This window comes from Coptis chinensis, chromosome 9 (genome assembly GCF_015680905.1).
Source record: "Coptis chinensis isolate HL-2020 chromosome 9, ASM1568090v1, whole genome shotgun sequence".
NCBI classification, from domain to species: Eukaryota; Viridiplantae; Streptophyta; class Magnoliopsida; order Ranunculales; family Ranunculaceae; genus Coptis; species Coptis chinensis.
The window spans coordinates 75941548-75962742 of record NC_141464.1 but is presented as its reverse complement, the minus strand read 5'-3'; the positions used below and the strand labels follow the sequence as shown (position 1 = coordinate 75962742).

General features: G+C 40.0%; 4 protein-coding genes across 4 annotated transcripts; all 4 read right to left on the bottom strand.

Annotated features, from left to right (window-relative positions):
* Nucleotides 1-3508: 3508 nt before the first annotated feature.
* Nucleotides 3509-4264, bottom strand: LOC147478124 (uncharacterized). The gene has a single exon (XM_086586176.1). It carries the CDS (start codon nucleotides 4262-4264, stop codon nucleotides 3509-3511), a length of 756 nt encoding a protein of 251 aa, XP_086442302.1.
* Nucleotides 4265-6424: 2160 nt separating this feature from the next.
* On the bottom strand, nucleotides 6425-7348 carry LOC147478123 (uncharacterized). Its single transcript, XM_086586175.1, has one exon. The coding sequence runs from the start codon at nucleotides 7346-7348 to the stop codon at nucleotides 6425-6427; it is 924 nt and encodes a 307-aa protein (XP_086442301.1).
* A 2084-nt stretch (nucleotides 7349-9432) lies between these two features.
* On the bottom strand, nucleotides 9433-10080 carry LOC147478122 (uncharacterized). The gene has a single exon (XM_086586174.1). The coding sequence runs from the start codon at nucleotides 10078-10080 to the stop codon at nucleotides 9433-9435; it is 648 nt and encodes a 215-aa protein (XP_086442300.1).
* A 10394-nt stretch (nucleotides 10081-20474) lies between these two features.
* On the bottom strand, nucleotides 20475-20864 carry LOC147478121 (uncharacterized). The gene has a single exon (XM_086586173.1). It carries the CDS (start codon nucleotides 20862-20864, stop codon nucleotides 20475-20477), a length of 390 nt encoding a protein of 129 aa, XP_086442299.1.
* Nucleotides 20865-21195: the final 331 nt, after the last annotated feature.

Below are 21195 nucleotides of genomic sequence, written 5' to 3'. Positions count from 1 at the left end.
ATGTATGAACGATCTTCCACTTTGCCAGAAACTCCTTGACTATTTTTCCCTTGAACTGGGAGCCATTATCCATCACTAGTGTGTAGGGTAGACTAAATCTGGTGACTCTTTGAAGTTTCTGACGTGTCCAGATGAAGTTTCTGACGTGTGACTCTTTGACATGAGCTAATATGCACCTCAAGTGAGGTTTGCCCACAGACTTTCTAAAAAGTTTGTTGTTTATCAGGCAGTAACGACATGCCTGGTATTGAACTTGTCTGGCTATGGTACAATCTTCTGGTGTTGTCCCATGTTAGATGTATGCTATGATGGGTTGCATCCATGTTTGATTCATCTGAATGTCAGAGAATGGGCACAAGTCGTTGATTTCCATGATGTGCTCAGCTTGGTAAGCATGTCGGTCAGTTACTTCGATAAGTAATTGTCTAGGAGCACAGCTCGGTGTTTGAGTAGCAAAATAAACTAAACTGTCTGCGTGGCGATTCTCATCACGCAAGAAGTGGTGTATAGTGGCATTCTTGAAAGAAGGAAGTAACTGATAAATAACATGAAGGTATTTAGAAAGGTTACCTTCATGGGTAGTGTACTCTTTAGCAATCTGGCGAACAACCAATTGCGAGTCACTAAAGACTTTAAGTTCCTGGAGCTATAGTGCCATTCTGAATCCCATGATTAAAGCTTCGTACTCCGCCTCGTTGTTAGAGGTAGTGAAGTCGATGCGAACTGATTTCTCAACTATAGTGCCATTTGGGGACATTAGGACAACTCCGATCCCATTTCCTCTGGGATTGCTAGAACTATCCACAAAGAGTAAGCAGGTTGACTTGTCTTGCAATTTAGTGGATGGGATATCTGTTTCTGGTTCCCAGTTCAGGTCATCGATAGGAAAGTCTACTAGGAAGTTAGCAACGACCTGTCTTTTTTGAGAAGTGCGCGGGACGAACTCGATGTGATGTTCACCGAGTTCTTCTGCCCATACAGCCATGCGAGTTGTCTTGTTGTCTTTGAGAAAAATCTTCTTCAGTGGGAGGTCGGTGAGTACTTTGAGTGGATGTGCTTGAAAGTATGGCCTGAACTTCCTTGCAGAGTACAGTAATGCGAGTACTACTTTTTCAATGTGAGAGTACTGCTTTTCAGCTTGTGAAGTAGATCGGCTTTCTGGAGCCGTTATCCTCTTTGAAGAGAACCGAACTGATAGCAAAGTCAGATATCGCGAGGTAGAGCCCCAACGTTTCACCATCGGTTGGTTTTGCCAGGACGGGTGGTGTTGTTAGGTATTCTTTGAGAGTTGAGAACGCTTGATGGCATTGCTCACTCCATGAGAATTGTTCGCCCTTTTTAAGAATCTGTAGGAATGGTCTGTATTTATCTGACGCTCTCGATATGAATCGGTTGAGAGCTGCCACCATTCCTGACAACTTCTGTATTTTCTTCTTTGTCATTGGATCTGACATTTCCAAGAATGCTCGGATCTGGTTTGGATTAGCTTCGATTACTCGTTATGAGACTTGATAACCTAGGAATTTTCTAGAGGACGCTCCAAAGAGGCATTTCTTTGGGTTGAGTTTCATTTGAGTTCGGCGTGGTCTGGAGAACGCCTGCTTGAGGCGACCTAAATGGTGAACCGCTTTCTTGCTTTTGATCTCCATATCGTCTATGTAGATTTCTATGATGTCACCTAGCATGTCTTGGAACATGTCAGTAACAAGCCACTGGTAGGTCACTCCCACGTTCTTGATGCCGAACGGGAGGACATTGTAGCAGTAGAGCCCTTGCTCTGTGATGAATGAAGTTTTCTCTTGGCCTTCTTCTGCGAGTGGGATCTAGTTGTATCCACTGTAGGCATCCATAAATGATAGGAGCTCGTGGCTGCAGGTATGGTCTACAAGTCGGTTGATTCTTGGTAGGGGGAAACTATCTTTAGGTGTTTCTTCGTTGACATTGGTGAAGTCTACGCAGAGGCGAACTGTGCCATTCTTTTTTGGAACAACTATGATGTTAGCGATCCACTATGGGTAATCGACCTTTCTGATGAAGCCTACTTTTTTTAGTTTGTCGACTTCATCATTAATTGCTTTTTGAAATTTAAGGGATAGTTTCCTAGGTCACTGACGAATTGGCTTAGCATTATGGTTGACATTTAAGGTATGACATGCAATACTAGGATCTATACCAAGGACATCGATGTACGACCAAGCAAAAATATCTTTATTCAATGATAAAAAGCTTACAAGTTGTGCTTTTAGAGTAGGATCAAGGTTAGCTCCTATAAAAACAAACTTGGGATCGTCCTCAGTGCCTAGGTTCACTCGCTCCTTTTCCTCAGTCTGAACTGCTGCTTTAGAAGATGAAGCTACCTCTGTGGAGCTGGTATCAGGTGTTGTTTTCTCGACCTGAGGAATGGAATTGGTGCGATCTCTGAGGTCTTAGAAACAAGGATTGGGGTGACCTCTGGGGGTTTGACAACAGGAGCTGGGGTGACCTCTGGGGTCTTGACAACATGAGCTAGGGCGACCTCTGGGGTCTTGACTTGTGGAGTGACTTTTTTGACAAGCCCCCAACATTCTCCTTTGGCATTTTAGTTTTGACCTCAGTGATAAAGTCTTCTGCCATCGTGATGTTTGCGAGCTCGCCCTTAGTTTTGACTAAAGCCCCAACGGGTTTATTCACTGAGAGGATTTGATTGCAGTTGTAAGCCTCGAGCTAGTTGCTACGAAGCTCCATCATACCTCTGGGGCCAGGAAAACGGAGTACCTAATTGAGTGTTGATGGTATCGCTTGCATCTTGTGGATCCAGCAACGCCCTAGGATGGCATTATAGGACGAGCTGACATCCAAAACGCTGAAATGCGTGTTGATGTTGACTTTGTCCTCCCTGGATCCAACGGAGATGGGGAGTATGATGTCACCAATTGGATCAGCTCGAGACCCATTGAATCCATAGAGAAGGGCGATTGGATCTATGAAGACAGACTTGGGTATGTTCATCTCTTTGATGATCTGATAGAATAAGATGTCACATGAGCTGCCTGGGTCGACCAGGACACGCTTGACTGTCCAGTCGCTGATTTTGACGTGGATAACTAGGGCATCATTGTGAGGGAGGCAAACTTTGTTGAGGTCGACCTCAGTAAAAGTTATGTCACCTGAACTGCGACCTGAAGTGCGTGGGCCAGGAGCTACCTGTGAGGAGAACTGGTAGACTTCCTGGAGAGCACCTACTCGTCTCCTTTTTTTCCCTGGTGGTCGTAACATAATCGTCCTGGAACGTAAACATGTTGATCATCCTGTCGTTGTCTCTGTCAGATGAGTGTTGACGGCGGTCATGACGGGATCGGTCGTTGGGACGTCCTCTTGGTTGAGAGCGAGCTTGGCTATTGTAGCGAGCTGGAGATCAGCTAAGCTCTCTGCGAGCCATGAGCTTATGGCGCAGGTCGCCATCGGCTATATTGGTATAATGCTTGATATGTCCTGACTCAATGAGGTCTTGGAGGTAGTGCTTGATCCCCTAACACTCATTGGTGTCGTGACACTTAGCTCTATGAAAGGTGCAGTATGGTTTCCCTGGTCGATCTTCTGGTTGCTGTACCTCAGGTCGGTAATAGGCAGCTTTCTTGATCTTCTCCAGTATGTAATTGGGAGATCGGGTAAGTACAGTGAACTCACGGCTGTGGTGCATTATGTCTCCTGATTTCTGTCCATTCTGTCGGGGTCGCTTCTTAGAAGGTGGGGCGTCATCCAAGATCGCTGCCACTTGTTGTTTTTCGGTGAGGCCTTCATGTTTCATGCCTTCTTGTAGTTTGATATATTTGTCTACTCGGGCGTATAGCTCTGCTAAAGTTTCTAGACGTTCTTTCAGTAGTGACCTGGACAGTGCTGTGTTGCGTACACGGCAGGCATTGGTGAACACCAATGTGGTGAACGACTCTTTGAGGCCGCTCTCCATACATAGCAGCTCAGTTTTGAACCGTCCTAAGAAGGAGCGGATGTCTTCATCTTTGCCCAGGGTTAGCTGGAAAAGTGAATCTAGGTCAGTTTTTTTACGCCTATTGTGGACAACCTGGCTAGCGAATAGATCGGTGAGATTCTCGAAGTTCTTTATCGAGTCTGGCTCGAGTGAAAAGAACCAATCGAGAGTGCCTTCTTTAAGGCTTGCAGGAAACAAACGGCAGTAGAGATGGTCGAACTCCTGGGCACTATAGAGTGCGAGGCTCTGAATATAGTTAGCCACGTGTTGACCAGGACATGTGCTGTCATCGTACATTGCAAAGCATGGTTGGATGAAATCCAGAGGGGAGGGTTTACTAAGTACCTCAGCAATGAAAGGGGGAAGCACGATACGTCTTCAACATCTTTTGCACGATCTAGGTGGTGTCTTTCCTAACTGCACTCTGATCGATTCATTGCGATAGCTCGTTAATCTGTTGATTAACTTGTTTGATGTCGTCCTAGGCTATGGCACCATTTGGGTTTTGTGTTTGCACTTGTGCTTGCAATGCAACATTTTCCTGCCTGAGCAGGGTGATGTGCTCATTCATTGTGCCTAGTTGGTTCACTAAGCTCTGGATTTGAGCTTCGAGGCTTGCCATGCTTCGTGGGCTTGAGAGTTTTTCTTATGTAAAGTGGTTTCTCATGAAATTGAGACCACAGACGGCGCCAATGTAAAGTTGTGGATTAGTCTGGGCTTTACAAATATGATTAAGGTGGAGGAGAAGGGGTTAATAGATTGGAAATACCGAGTTCGTTCGGAGCAAACTGCATATGTATCAAGCTCTCACTTCTAGGGGGAGAGTTGAATCAGGTCTGGCGTAGTTCAAACATGGGGTATTTATAGTTATGGAGCAAGAAGATCTACGTAACACATGTACTGACCAATACAAATGTGTGATTGAGTTCTAGAATGCGTGTAGGGTTGGTGTTGGTAGGAGTCTTGCAATGATGGGGAGTGGTTGCAGTAGTTTGGATAATGCGGTGAGGGATTTTACAAGTATGGCTCTAGTAATGATTGCATCTGGATAATAGGCGATGTCACTAGATGGAACCTTCCATATGAGGGTATGCGAGCTGAGTTACTCTGGAGTGATCTCGTATGACGAATATCTTAGATCGGGTGTGCGAACTGATGATGTGAGTCGTTCTGAAGTGAACTGAAGTCATGAGGTCGGTGCGGTATTTCCGTATATGCTGGACACGTGTCTGATATCTCTGGATGATAATACTACTCCCTCACATTCACCTTGAATTAGCGTTGGTTAATTTCATTTCAATGGTGTCTGCACCAGAATTCACTATATAGTTAGCAATTTAGCATTTGTACTTATTAGATAGTAACTTTGCTAATGATATCTGGACCCTCCTCTAATCTTTTACACTATTCTAAATTACGATCTGAAGCATTGACAATCATATTTGTCGTATTAGTGGTTGACAACATCACAATATGCCCACCTACACAGAAAACTGATATTTTTTATGTGGCAACAAAATTTATCAATTATATATAGGACCAGAAAGTTTTGAATTTACGTGTTACAATTGAATATTGCCCCAGTAATTAAGACAAGTAAACAAAGCTATATTCATTTTATATATATACCAAACTTTTTATACCATAGTTTATACCACACCCTCTTACAAGATGAATTAAGTAGTGCTAATAATTTGTGGATATAATCTACTAACAATAGATAACATCTCCACAAATATTCATCTTGTTTGGAAATCTCTAACCTAATTAAAAGTTGTTGTAAACTTTGAATTTTTTTTAGTGGTTCAGATTTTTCAATTTTGCAATCATCTTTTGACATAGTTTTTTTTTTTTTTTTTTTTTTTTTTTTTTTTTTTTTTTTTTGAAACGTTTATGAGGGGTTTGGCAGACCCCAACCTGTATTAATCAAACTCTCTGGTACAACTTACCAATAGCATCTTCCTCTACTATAACATTAAGCTCATACGTAAGAGGAGGAATGCTTACAAAAGTAAGTCCATGATTTATAATTCTATCCCGAGTAGTACTAGTCTTAGCCATCAGGTCTGCCGCTCTATTCTTTTCCCTATACACATGGGACACACTAACCGACCCACATTGGTTCATTAGCCTCCAGATGCCTTCCACTGTATCGAGACAGTACCAAGGGCTCAACTCCTGTTTGTTAATTACTTGGACTGCTCTTAGAGAATCAGATTCAACCAGAATCATATTACAGTTAACACTGAGAGCTGCCAGAAGACCAGCCTCAATTCCTTTTAACTCTTGGATAATCACCGATCGTAAGTTCACATTTCCCATGTATAAGAGTATAGGAGATCCCTCATGGTTCCTCAGTATACCGCCATATCCAGCTCTATCTTCAGTCACCGACCCATCCAAATTGATCTTGACGAAACCAACAGGTGGTTTGGTCCATTTAACTAGCTCTGCCGCTCACTGCCTTATTGTGATCTCAATACCTAGTCTCGCAATCAAATACCTAGTCGCTGAAGAAGAGTCCTCAGTGGACTTGATAACTTGCTGCAAGTATGTTTTCATCTTCTCCATGATGTAGTTGCTAATCGACTCTGCAGAATGAGCTCTGTTCCTGAACCTCCTGCTATTCCTCTCGTTCCAAATCCCATACATAGTTGCACAAATCATCACCCTTGTTATCTCACTTGAGATCGTGTTCGATCTTGTCTTGCGCAACAGAAACTTCCACTCTGCAGTGGATTCGCGAACCACTCCCAACCCCAGATTATCTTTAATCACAGCCCAAATCTTGTTTGTGAACGCACAATTGAAGTAGAGGTGCTTCGAGTTTTCTGGGAGTTTGTCGTTACACAAACAACACTCTGAGTGAGAGAGAATCTTCCTGTGAATCAGTCGATCTTGTGTTGCAAAACATCCCGCAAACAGTTGCCAGGTGATGAAAGAGTGTTTCGGAACATTATATTTGCCCCACACCAATTTGTACCAACCAACCTTTTCTCTCATCTTCTTGATGGACATGTAAGCTGACTTTGTGGAGAACCTACCTGAACTTGTAGCAGTCCACACTACCAAATCTTGAACCATGTTGACATTGATGGGAGTCTGTAAGATTATTGATTTCAACTCCCCATCTGGTAAGTTGAGGACCTTGTCGTTCCAAGTACCATTCGTAATCAGCTCGCTTACTTTAGCATCATCTGGTTCATGGATGAAATTTCTAGCTTGTGCATTGTGGATTAGCAACGTAGAGGCTATCCAAGGATCGTACCATAAACTTGTTCCTTCTCCATTAGCAATCAAGCATCTAATATATTTCCGAGCAATCTTTCTGTGTTTCAGTATACTCCTCCACACCCACGAGCAATCCGAAGGAATCTTCATAGTCCAGAAGTGTTTCTGTCAAATGTGGTACTCCCAAGTCCACTTCGTCCACAAAGTTTCTTCCTTAGTAGCAACCTTAAATACCAACCCACAGTATGCTGCTTTGTTCCATACCCTAGGATCAATAATGCTCAGTCCTCCTTCCTCTTTATGCAACCTCAAAGTTGCATGACTTGCTTTATGCATCTTCACTTGCACCAAATCTCCAGACCACAGAAATCTGTTACAGAGTTTTGCGACCTTGTCCAAAACACCAACTGGAATGAAAGAAGTCTTTGCCCAATATATATGAAACGAGGACAGGATAGACTGCATGTATAATCTGTAATCTGCCCGCATAGGATAAAGACATGTTCTTCCAGTTGGACATTCCCATGGTGATTTTTTCAATCAGTGGCAAGCAATCCTTGGAGCTGATTCTAGCAGAAGTGAGCGGCAGCCCCAGATATTTTATGGGAGGGGTGACCAGTTGAACCCCCAACAACCCAGCAAAAGCTAGCCCATCATCATTTGTCATACTACCAGTGAGTATAGACGTCTTCAGAGTATTTATCTTCAGCCCTGTGAGAGAAGAGAAATAATTAATTGCCGACTTAACAGCCAATATAGAGCCAGCTTCCCCTTTACAAAATAGTAGAACATCATCAGCAAAACTCAGATGAGTTATTGCAAGTCTTTTACACCTGGAATGAGGCTTGATGCCTTTCAACAGGAGCCCTTGCTTCAGCAGACCACCTAACAGTTCCATTACCAAGATCTAATAAATCACGGAGACAAAGGATCACCTTTGCCTTAACCCTCGTTTCCTTCAAAGAATCCATATGGACTACCATTGACAAGGATGAATACCAAGGAGATGAGAAGCACATAACTAGCCCGACCAATAAACTTTTCGGGAATCAATCTCTTGAGCACCGGTGTAGGGGGATTCCCACCGCTAACAATGTCATAAGTTTTTGGATATCAACTTTGATAGTACATCTCTCAAGGCCCATGCTTTCTATTGTATCCTCCGAGCAATTCATGAGCCCGAGAAGATTATCCTCGTATACATCTTCCGAGAACGAATCTTTGTGATTAAGAGCGATCAACTGTTCCATGTAAGGCTTCATCCTATTATTAACCGAGTATCTTTGCAATACATTTATAAGTAATATTGCGGCATGTCGGACGAAATTCATCAACTTTGTGAAACAACAGGCTTTTTAGGAACCAGACATAGAAATGTTGCATTTGTTCCTTTATGAATTTTGTTATGACCGAACACTTCCTTGACAGCTCTTAGGACGTCTTCATCGACTATGTCCCATGAATCTTTGAAGAAGAATGCTGTATAGCCATCAGGCCCTGGGGATTTAAAGTCCTCCATATCAAATAAAGCTCGTATAATTTCCCCATTAGTAACCTCTTCTGACAGTTTTGCTGCTTGTACCGTATCCACTACCCCCCTAACTGGTATGTCCTCCAACAGCAACCCATTACTCGTCGTCTGAGCCTCAACTCCCAGAAGGTCCTGAAAGAAATTGATGAAAGCGTTGGACACTTGTGCTACTCCTTCATGTTTTACCCTGCTTATATCTGAAACAGACCACACAAAATTACGGTTCCTTCTTTCTTTTATTGCTTGATGGAAGAATGCATTTCCTTTATCGCCGTAATCTAGCCAATCATTTTCAGCTTTGGCCTTAAGATCCATATACTCCATCTCAATCAATTTACACAGGAGAGTTCTAGCTTTTCTTTCCTTTTCGCATAACTGGAGATCTGTAGGGGAACTTTGTAGCTCTTTCTATAATCTGTGAAGATCCTCCCTTGCTGCCTCAGTTTTTATATGAATATCAGACATATGCACCCTAGCCCATCCTCGCAGTTTAATTAGACTTCAGAATCTTCAATTTTTGGACCAGTATATATAGACAACTGCCCATCACCTCTGTATCCCAAACTTGCTTAACCAACTCTTTGAAACTGTCATGAAGGGCCCAAGAATTACAAAACCTGAAAGGAACTCTCCCTTTTTCAGCATCAACCAAGCAGACTATCATGGGAGAATGGTCCGAAATTCCTTGCGGCAGAAATTCAGCTTAGGCATGCACAAACAAAGACGACCAGAGGATGTTGATAATCACCCTGTCTATCTTTGACCATTTCCTATTTGCTCCTACTCCATAATTAGTCCACGTAAAATAACACCCTGATGCTTTTAAATCAAACAACCCTGTATCGACTAGGCAGTCCCTAAAAGGAACTGTTTCTCGAGGATGGACCAGCTCCCCTATCCTCTCATGAGAATATAGCACATTATTAAAATCTCCCTGTACACACCAATTTCCTGTAAAACTATTGTGAAGCTGCCGTAGATCCTGCCACAGCCCTAATCTCTCCTGGCTATTATTACTCGCATAGATAAGCGTTGATAGGAAGCTAGCTGAGTTAGGACGAATAATCACCCTGTAGTGTACAAACTGAGTTGTCTCTTGAATCTTACTCACGTCCACAAAATTTGGGTTCCAAAGAATCCATATTCTACCCCCAGGATTACTACTATAATTACTCTCAAAATGCCAATTCGGAGCACATATATCACTAATCTTTTTCCTCTTCTCCTCCTTTACTTTCGTTTCCAGAAGCCCCAACAAGCAAAGATTATTCTTCAAAATGAATTTATTCACTTCCTTTGCTTTTTTTATTTCGTTTAGTCCCCTGATATTCCATGTTCCAATCTTGATCATTTTGCTTAATGTTTATTACTACCGGACCCCTTTGGTCTCCCTTTCTTCTTCCTCTCAGATACCTGAGCATGCTTTCCCTGAGCTGTACTTCCATCCTCATTGTTTATCTCGCTGAGTTATGCTCTTTTCTGTGCCCTGGTTTTAGCTTTCACCACCTTTTCCTTAACCGGCTCATGATATGTGAAGAATTCTACAGGATTTCCTTCAGAAATATCGTCCTCAATCTCATCATCACTGGCTGCCAACACCTGAAACGCATTTTGTTCCTTCAGAAACTGTTCCTTTTTGCTAATATCCAGGTTTCTCTAGTGAAGCTGGTCAGAACCAGCTAGATTGTCTTGATGGATCACTAGTTCTAATCCCCTCTGGGCTGAAGCCATGCTATCCTTTCGAGGAATGTCGGACATTACTAATTGCTGGGCCACTAGCATAGGACAGCCTGTTCCTTCCTCTGAATCTGGGACATAGTTTACCATACTCAATCCATTTCCTTGCTATTCTCCTGCCCCTTCATCCTCACATTCTGCATAGTAAGAGCCCCCATCTGTAGTATCCTCTTGCTCTTGAACTTGCACTTCCTCATGTGTGTTCCCTGTACAGTTTACAGGCTTAACACGCCAAACTTGTTTTGGTCGAGAGGGACAGCTTGAAAGCTTGTGACCAAACCTATTACACCTAGAGCATGACAGAGGTACCCAGGGGTATTCAAGATTAATAACTATTTTTTCATCCCCCATTTTCACTTGAATCGAACTCTTATATTCATAGTCTATAGGAACAACTACACAGATCTTAGCATACATCAATCTAGTTCTTTCAATGGTGGCCTCATCAGTTCGCAAGGGTTCCCCAATCAAGCTAGCTATATATCCCAACCCTTCGTCTGTCCACAATTCCTTTGGAAAATCCATAAGTTTTACCCAAATTAGGATACTTGTTATCTTAGTCTTTTGAGCTTCAACTTCTCGAGACCATTGACGAATCACAAATAGCTTACCTGCTATAAATATCGAGTCTGCTTCCAATACCTGTTTTCTGTCTTCATCCTGGTTAAACTTAAAGTAGAAAAGCTCACGATCAGTTGATATTGAGTAACTGGCTTTAACCTTCCACTGCCGAGCCAGAGCAGCTTAACCATTGGGAAAGGTAGCCGTTTTTCTACGAAAAACCCCACCACATATTCACTCCACATAGAGACTCCTTTCTCAACAATATTAGCTGGAATTTCCGCTATCCCATCCATCTGATGAGTCTCAAATCTTCTCAGAGAAGTATTTCTTGAGCTTGTTCCAGCTGAAAACAAAGCTCTCCAGGAGCCCTGTCCTCCCATAACCGAGGGACCGTCAACAGCAGGACCAAGACCAGCCATAAGGAACCCCCAGAAAAGCCGAGTCACAAGCACAAAGGCCAAGAAGAAGCTTCCTATCCTATACGAACTAACACTGTACACCAGTGCAGGATTTTACCGAAATAGGAAAGAAGAGAGGAAGAGAAGGAAGCTTCTTCTTCATAGATAGTTGAACACATCCACAAAAAACTAAGTTATATATAATTCATGTTGTAGGTAAAGCTGTGGGGCATGGTATAAAAAGTGTGGTAAACGGAACCTGCTCGTATATATATATATATACAGTCCTGCTCTCAAACGGATGTACGTATACGGACTTAATTTTTAAAAAAATATATCACGTGAGAAAGAAAAAAAAAAACCCCCACCGCACTACAACTTAAAACCCCAAATATGAAAAGAGACAAAAAAGGAAATAACCAAAAAGATAATAATATATCCTATATTTCCTCCACTCCATGACTCTCTTTCCCACTCTTTTCTCTCCCTCCAATATTCTCTCTTTTCTCTCACGCCGTCTCTTGGTTCTCTCACGTCCATTTTATTTATTTTTTTCTTCATAACCTTAAAAAAAAAAAAAAAAAAAAAACTTGACTGTTCCTTACCGAATAACTTGAAGAGTTGCCGAAGAACTTGGCATGTTACTACCGCTTTATAGCCTTTACTAAATTAGTTTTAAGGACTTATTTCAATTGTAAGTATCTATAAACTTTCTAGTTATTTTCTTTTGTGTTCTCTTTACACGTAATATTTGGCGCTACATTGTGCCAAGTTCAAATAACATAATCATTAACTGTTAATTTTCTTTTGACCCGTGAACACCGTGACATACAACTGATTTCACAAAACTAATATCACAGTCATATCATATTCAATAATTTGAATAGAGGATGGTCATATCATATTCCACCATATAAATTTCACGTAAAAACGGACTATGTGCAGTTCTATTTTGTGCTTTAATTGTTTGTATGCTTTTGATGTTGATGTTGGTAGAATTTTGTCAGACAATATTGAAATGGAGAATGAAGATTTTGATATGGAGACTATTAGTGCGCCTGCGGAATGTGTTGAGATTTACTGTCCTGAGTCCCACATGATCTCAAGCTTAAAAAGGGTCAAGAGTTTGAATCACTTGATGCTGTTAAGAATTTTTACAATGCATATGCAAAAGTAGCTGGGTTTAGTATTCGAAGTTGGTCTCAGAGAAAAACAGGTGATGAAATCGTAAGGAAGGAGTATGTCTATTTTAAAGAAGGGAAAAGTACAATGAGAGCAGACATTGCGGCAAAAACGTGTCAGGGAATTATAAAAGAAGACTGTAAAGCAAGAATTGCAATGGCGAAGTTAAATTCTACTCTATTTGCAGTTACTGTATTCTTTGAGGGGCATACTCACTCGTTGTCAACCCCTAGTAGAGTACAATTTCTAAGATCTCATCGTGGTATTTCTGATGCCCAAAAGTGCTTAACACAATAGTTTGACATGGTAAATATACTGCAACATCAACAATTTAGCTTTCTTGGAGTGCAATCTGGAGGGATAGAACATATCAGTTTCACGCAAAAAGATTTAAACAATAAGAAAAGGGATAGGCGCAAGAAGAAGAAGGGCCATGATGGAGATATGTTTCATGAGTATATGAAATTGGAGTATGGAAATAATCCTTCTTTCACTTATAAAATTGAGGCATATGATGAATAGAGAATTACTCAATGTTTTTGGGTAGATGCGACCTCTAGACGAGCATATCAGTTTTATGGTGATGTTGTCATCTTTGATACTACGTACAATACCAATCGGTATGGGTTGATACTTGCACCATTATTCGGGGTTAATAATCATGGTCAGACCGTTCTTTTTGCTTGCTCTTTTCTCTGTGATAAGACTACATAATCTTTTGTTTGGTTATTCAACAAATTTTTAGAAGCTATACCCAGTGAGGCCCCGAAGATGATTATAACAGATTAGGATCCAGCAATGACAAAAGCAATTTCTCAAACGCTTCAAACTACTTTTCACAGGTATTATAAAGTTATGATGTTAGCAAGTTTAAATCGGTATTTTCAATGATGTGAAGTCATTGGATTCATGTTATAAGGTTTTGATTTTCAGAATTTCATAACTGTACTGGTACATGCTTATAATTATTCACGTGTTAAAGCATGTCCGTCACACCCCGAATTTTGACAGAATTCGGAAAAACAATATTTGTTCCCGACTCTTCGATTTTCGAGGTATGATGCACTCTCAACTTCCAAAAACCCATAAACTGTTTAAATATGCGGATAATTAAAAACCAATAAAAATGTTAACTTAAACAAAAGTCCTCTTCATTACAAAAAAATTCACAAATAAGATTAGGTTACAAATCTTTTTTCAATAACTCTTTATTTAAAATTACAAATGAAAATACAAATAACATTGTCTCAACTGAAAATCTATATCACTGGCCTCAAGGGAAAACAAAACCTATCTTGAAATGCAACGCTAACGCTAACCACAAGCAGCAACCAACCTTCTTCAACACTAAACCTATCAAGACTTATCAACTATGTTCATTTAATGAACACACCCGATAAGCAAACATGCAAATCGGGTCAGCATTATAAAAATGTTGGTGTGAGTAGCTCTAAAATACAATATATACTTATACATATATTTACACACTAAATAAGGCAGTTAGTTCCTCCACCGAGGCGCCTTAACATCCAACGAATAATACAACATCCTTTAGTACCATAATTAAGGCAGATAGTTCCTCCACTGAGGCGCCTTAACTTCCACTAACCACACAACAAACCATACACATAATAAAAAGGCATTTAGTTCCTCCACCGAGGCGCCTTAGGTTCTAACTAAACTAATAACTAGCCAATCATATTCTATACTTCCACATTTCATGCTCAATTACAGAGTGGGTCGTCTCTGCACAAGTAATTAGGTTGACCCACCCTTCTGCCAAACCATATACAATTATATATTTAAAGATATATCCTTTACCAACATATTACCATAATTATATTATTTAAGGCTTTCTTTGCGTGTCCCTAAAATCACGTCGTATCTTGTCATACCTAGTTTTCCTGGCTACCACAATTGCTACCCAACGCCGAACATGTACATCCACATGCCTCCCCTCACATAATGAACCACTCCGTGCGTAGCTACCCTGAGCGGGATGCCGCACACCAGGTAACCCTCACACAAAAGCCATTATGTAAGTACTGTCACTATTCGGCATAAAATATCATGCGTCTCGTTCAAATTTTGCGAACGGAATACTCAAGCCACTATTCGGCTACACCAGAAGGGCCATTCAAATTCACTGAAACGCCAGAAGGGCCAATCAAATCACTTACGCCCAAAGGGCCATTCAGATTCACTGAAACGCCAGAAGGGCCAATCATATCACATACGCCCATTACAAGGGCCAAATCACATGAGTTGTGGTAGCTAGGTTCTAGGATTTTCGTTACGTAATTTATTCAAGTGTCATACATTTATATCTCAGAATAATTCTTATTCTATCTCATGCCAGTATACCTAATTATACTGAAGTTCAACGTTTCTCGTTATAATACAATCCACATTATCATGTGCTAATACTATTCATTGCACGATATCCAAGTATCTTTATATCAAATCTCGAAACTTATTATTTCATGTGTCAATCATATATTGCACTACACCATATGGAATATCTCAAGCCTTCATAAATACTACAATTCATTTAAGTAGCAACTCATAATAGTAATCAATCCTGTAACGTATTCGTTCAATATATTTATGTGAACTCAAGTCACCATCAAAGCCCAATACTAAAGTCCATGAATCTAAGTCCATGTGTAGTTTAATTCTCATAAAAACGTATATATCTAAGTCTTATAAGAATTCCCCTCTTGTTACGTGCCAATATTTATATTCTTTACATACTATTCACGTCAAATCTTAATTAGATAATGACAAACAAAATTATACAATTTTCGATAATATTTTATTACTACATTTGTCCATATTCTTAAATATGTGAAAAACTGGAAAAAGTCAACATTCCACCGTCAACGGTCAACAACCAACGGTCAATGGTCAAAGTCAAAGTCAACACGTCATTTCCATGTTCAACAGGTTCAAGGTCATAGCCATGGTTCATGGCTAAGGTCAAAGGTGCAGGGCTCATGGGCACATGACTAAGGAAATGGTTCAGACCCAACTAGCCGCGCCCAAACCCAAACCTTAGAACCCGGCCTCAAAAGTCTAAACATTTAAAAACCCAATTATATCTATTTTAATTATATGGACAGACATATCCCAAACAAAATAGAAACTGGCCCAAAGAAAACACTAGTTAGTTCCGGCCCAAACTTAAACTAAACTGGTCCAAAACTCAAGATTAATTCGGCCCAACCACTAATTAGTGTTTAGGCCCAAAAACGGAAATCATAACCGGCCCAACCAAAACACAATTAAAACTGGCCCCAACAAGAAATAGAACCGGCCCAACATAAAAATAGAGTTTTGGCCCAACCAAACAAAGGTTTAGGCCCAAGCCCCAAGCCCAAACCGACCAACAGTGTCATCTTCTCCCTCCAAAGCCTCCACCAAATCGGCCACCACCACCTCCACTCGTCCGCCCATTTAAACCCAGCGGTTTCCCTCCTCATCAAAAACCAAACAACATTAATACACACAAAAAATCGATTCATTACCTCAATCCCCCTTCATCAATTCTAGATCTGGTTTTCGCGCCGCCATTAACGCCGGACTCAAAGCTTCAATCCACCCTACTATCCAGCCCCCAATCAACCCTCCACAACCAATAACCAACCAATAACCAACATCCCAACTAAAAGAGTTCAAACAAATCAATAATATTTCGTTCTTTTGGCTAAGCGACGCCATTAGCACCCCTTCAGAGCTTCGCCAGCACCCATTCCACTACACAATCCAAATTTTCATTCCCTAAACCCAAGTCAACAACAACACCACTTCCCCATACCCCCGACAGTTCAACCACCCATTTCAATCTCGACAGCCCCAACAAACCTTAACAACCAAACATCAAAACTATAAACACAACTATATACAAGTTCAATCCATAATGTACAGGGGCTTTAGCCGCCATTAATGGGCCCAAACAAGGTTTGACAGTTCAACGTTGATTTTCGAGTTTTGAGTTTTAACAACACGACAGATTTCAACAAAGTTTTAACAACACAACAGACAGGTAGCCGAATAAAATAGGAGAATAAGCAGAAATAAAACGGAACCTTGGACAGACATAAATATCTCTGTATACATACATGTAAAACAACTATAGGTTCAATGAAATAGCAAAAATAACTACTCACTTTAATTAACAGCTCGACGAATCCCTCCTAGTCCGAATCGTCGCGCTCCAACGCTCGAGCCAATGAGCTTTTATCTCCGCCTCCATTTTTTTATTTTATTTTTATTTCAAAACCCTATTCTCTAGAAAAATATGAATATATACTTGGGTTTGAAACCTAAGCCCAACACAGACTCGGGCCCAGAAATCAAGCCCACATATCCCAAATCCAATCCAGTGAATTTTAAATAAATAAATAAATTAATTAATAAATAAATAAATACGTATTTTAAATACGGACGTTACAATGTTCATCAGTGGCATTGAAGATGGTAACTCGAAGATGGTAACTTGTTGATTTTTCAATGGTGTTGAAGTCACGTTCTAAACCAAAGCTCTCAAAGATCATTCTCTTCACCATTAGCTCCAACTCAGATACTTGTCTTATGTAGGAACAAGGAATATCACTGAACCAAGAAACATATGACCAAGTTGAATCACGAGTAATAACACACTATGAGTACTGTTATGCTATTACTGTACCAGTAAATAACTATGTATATGTGGCATTGTGACTGTGAGTGTGGGACTTTGGCCAATTGGAACAAACCCATTTGCATTTTGAGGTAACTCGTTTGTATTTTGCACCGCACGATTTGAGTATTTGTCGGGCTTGCTGTGCGGATGACGAGTTACTCACTCAATGAAGGTGGAATGAACGCCCGGAAGGTTGCCTTGCACATTTTCTTTAAATTTTATTATTATATTGCAATTTGTCTCGATAAAGTTTGAGTTGGGTATCTTGCAACTCGTCTTGAAAGTACAACAATGAGTACTATCAAGTATCAAGAGGTTCTTAGAAAGAATCATGAAAAGATATAAAAAGGCAAAAAATGTGAGGATTAAAATTGTGACTGTACTAGAAATTAGAATTGCCCTCAGGTCATTAGAAACATATCTATATTTTTTCCTTATTAGTTTGAACCATTTTGTAAGAATTGTCGATATTGTGATATTTGAATCTTGTGGAGAGTATATATAGACTATGCATGCATTTTGTTTAAATATCTGAATGCCTTCGAAATGTGCATATTAAAGCCTTTGTATATTCTATCATAGGTATTGTAGTTGGCACATACTAATGAAGTTTTCAGAGAAATTAGATACAGCTAAATACAGTAAGTATTATGGGGAGTTCTCAAACTGCATATGGGGATTCGAGACGAAGGAAGTGTTTGATTTGAAGTGGACGGATTTAGTTAAGAGGAGTGGCTTACATGAAAATAAGTGGCTAATTTCAATTTATGATATCCGATCCAAATTGGTGCCTGTATATGTGAATCATATTTTTTCTGCTGGCATGTCCAGTAGCCAACGAGCAGAAAGTGCCCATTCATTCTTCAAAAGGTATGTTTCAAAATAAAATTAATTGGTAGATTTTATGGTTCAATTTGGTAGGGGACTTGTGCGCCAACGCCACGAAGAGCTAATGGCGGATAATAAAGATATGGTTGAAAAACCAAAAATGAAAATGCTCCATAGTTTTTTGGTACATATGGTTGAAGTTTATACACATAAGATGTTTTTTAAATTTCAAGACGAGTTGTGGGAGAGTTTGAGTTATAGATTTGAGCTTCTTAGTGAGAATGAAAGTTGTCGAGTTTATAAAGTTCAAAGAAAAATGGCAGAAAAGTCTAGGGTGTGGGAAATTATGTATAAAAAGGATTTGGATTTTGCTTCATGTACTTGCAAAAAATTTGAGAGCTCAGGGATCCCTTGCATGCACATTTTGTCATATTTGTACAGGATGCATGATTTTGATAAGTTGCCGAACCATTACATTTTAACGCGTTGGTGTAAAACAACAAAGACAGGGATATTCATTGATGATGGTGGAACTAAGATAACAGACGATAAATCGTATCTTATGAAGCGGAGTGAATTAATTCACATGTCTACACTTGTAGTTGATAAAGCCCTTAGAAGTAAGGAAGCAACTAAAGTATTTACTGATACTTTAAGTAGTGCACTTAAAAATGTTAACAGCTTGGTTAGTTGTGATACAAGTGTAACAGCACCGCTGAATAAAGGTAGTCAAAATTTTGGTTCTGGTACATGTTTAGGAGTACCTGAAAAAAATAATTACTGTGAACCAAGTCAAGCGAGGGCAAAAGGGTGCGGAAAAAAGCTTAAGAGAGGAAAAGAGAAAGCACTCAGGAAAGGGAAACAAAATAAAACCAGACAATGTAATGCTTGTAACCAAGTTGGAGTGACTCATGATAAAAGAAATTGTCCAGAGTTCATAAATCGGTAAGAAACTCACATTATTTGTTTGTTTTTTGTAGTAAAGCAACCAAATATATAGTGGTAATTGACTTGCAGTGCACAGTCTTCCTTATGCAACAAAGATGCAAGGAATTGTCCAGAGCTCATAAATCAGTAAGAAATTAAATTTGCATTATTCGCTGGTTGTTGTTGTTGTTGTTTTGTAAAGCAACCACATACTTATTATAGTGTTAATTGACTACCAGTGAACAATCTTCCTTATACAACGATGACGCATTAGATGAAGATGCAACAGATGATGATTCTTTGGGTGAACAATCAGTGGATAAGTTTTGAAGTTTACATGTTAAAGCATACTGGGAGGGGTGTATTTTGAAGAGTGCATAGATCTTCTTTTAAGTATTTTGTTTCTTTTTTATTGTGCTTGTTGCTTGGACATCGCAAGCTAGAATAACCATGTTCAGGAAGAAAGGTTGACTTGTTACAAGGGCTTCAAGGGTTGCAATAGATTTGGTTGGAAGAGGAATAGACATTGAACACGTTAACATTGTGCTCAATTATGACATGCCTGATTCAGCTGATACGTATTTGCAGAGGGTTGGTAAGGCTGGTCGTTTTGGCACCAAAGGACTTGTAGTCACTTTTGTTTCATCTAATAGCTACTCGGAAGTTCGTAATCCCGTTCAAGAGAGGTTTGAAGTGGATATCAAAGAGCTTCCTGAAGATGTCGATTCCTCTCTATATATGTCCACGTGATGTCTCTACTGTATCATCTGGGAAGGTGGCAGCATGTCAATTCCTAATGGTTCTTTTTTTTGGGGAAGATTACTCCTAAATTCCTAATCATATAAGGTTGTACCACCTTCAGTTCCTGGAGTAAAACTTTACACTTGTTTTAGGTGCAGCTATTTTTTCGTTTCAGATGTACCAAGAAATGACATTGAAACTTTTGATTAATGGATTGGGATTCATCATATTTTGTGATAATTGTTTGTTTTTAAAAAAGTGCAAGTGCTGCTTTACTTTTGGTGGTTAGCTTTGGTCATTTTTTTTTTTTTTTTGAAGAATAGTTTTGACTTTTGCCAGATACCTTGAACTAAAAAAAATTCAGACATGTTGGGGATCTTTACGTTTGGTATTCACTAATGCAGAAAAAGGTAGAGTAAAGCTTACAAAAAATGTATGGGTCAAGACTAAATAACAAAAGGGTGTTGCAATATCAGGAAGAAGATGTGCATACCCATACATACAAGGTATTATCGCAGCTCACACAGCATAAACTAAATCTTCAGACATCTGATGACTCTTCTTTTTCTTCGACCTTTTTGTCCTTGGCAACCTGAAAACCCTCAATCTTCCATGTCACCTCATCCACAACAATCTTTAATTTCCCAGCTGACCCGTTTGTTGGAACCTCGCCATCATCATGGTTCATAGGACCTGTCTGCCATATTCTAATGGTACCATCTTCTGATCCTGAAGCATAAGATTCCCATCCACGCAATTGACCCCACGAGAATAATCGACTTCTCTTGGAGGTGCATCTGGACGATTCAAATCAAAGATGCGAGGAACTTTTTCTATCCCACCGGTGAGCAGAAGATGTGTATCCTCTGAAAAAGTACAGGCACGAACAATGTGCTTGTGCTCAAATGAATGCAACTCATCCCCAGTCAATGCATCCCATATTTTCGTAGTAAAATCCAATCTCCCGTCTCTCCATTCCTCAGCATTGGACTTGAATCTTTGCTGGCACAGAAAGAATCCATCAGGAGTAACAGGATTATAGAACAAATCAACGACTGGCCTTGAATTATTCATTTGTTTTTAAAACTAAAGAGAGAGAGAGAGAGACGAGAGAGAAAACAGGGTGGAAGAAAAAATAACATAAGAGAGAGTGGGAGAGAATCACGAAGGAGAGAGAATATTAAGTGGGTTATTTGGTTATTTCCTTTTTTGTCTCTTTTCATATTTGGGGTTTTAAGTTGTAGTGCATTGGGGGGGGGGGTTCTTTCTTGTTTCGACCCCCACCTACGTGGCAAACGTCCATTAGTAGGAGTCTTTATTTTATTCATTTAATCGACAGGGATAAAGCCCAATTTGCAATACCATGGATCAATGTACAGGCCCATTAACTCATGTGTCTAAGGCT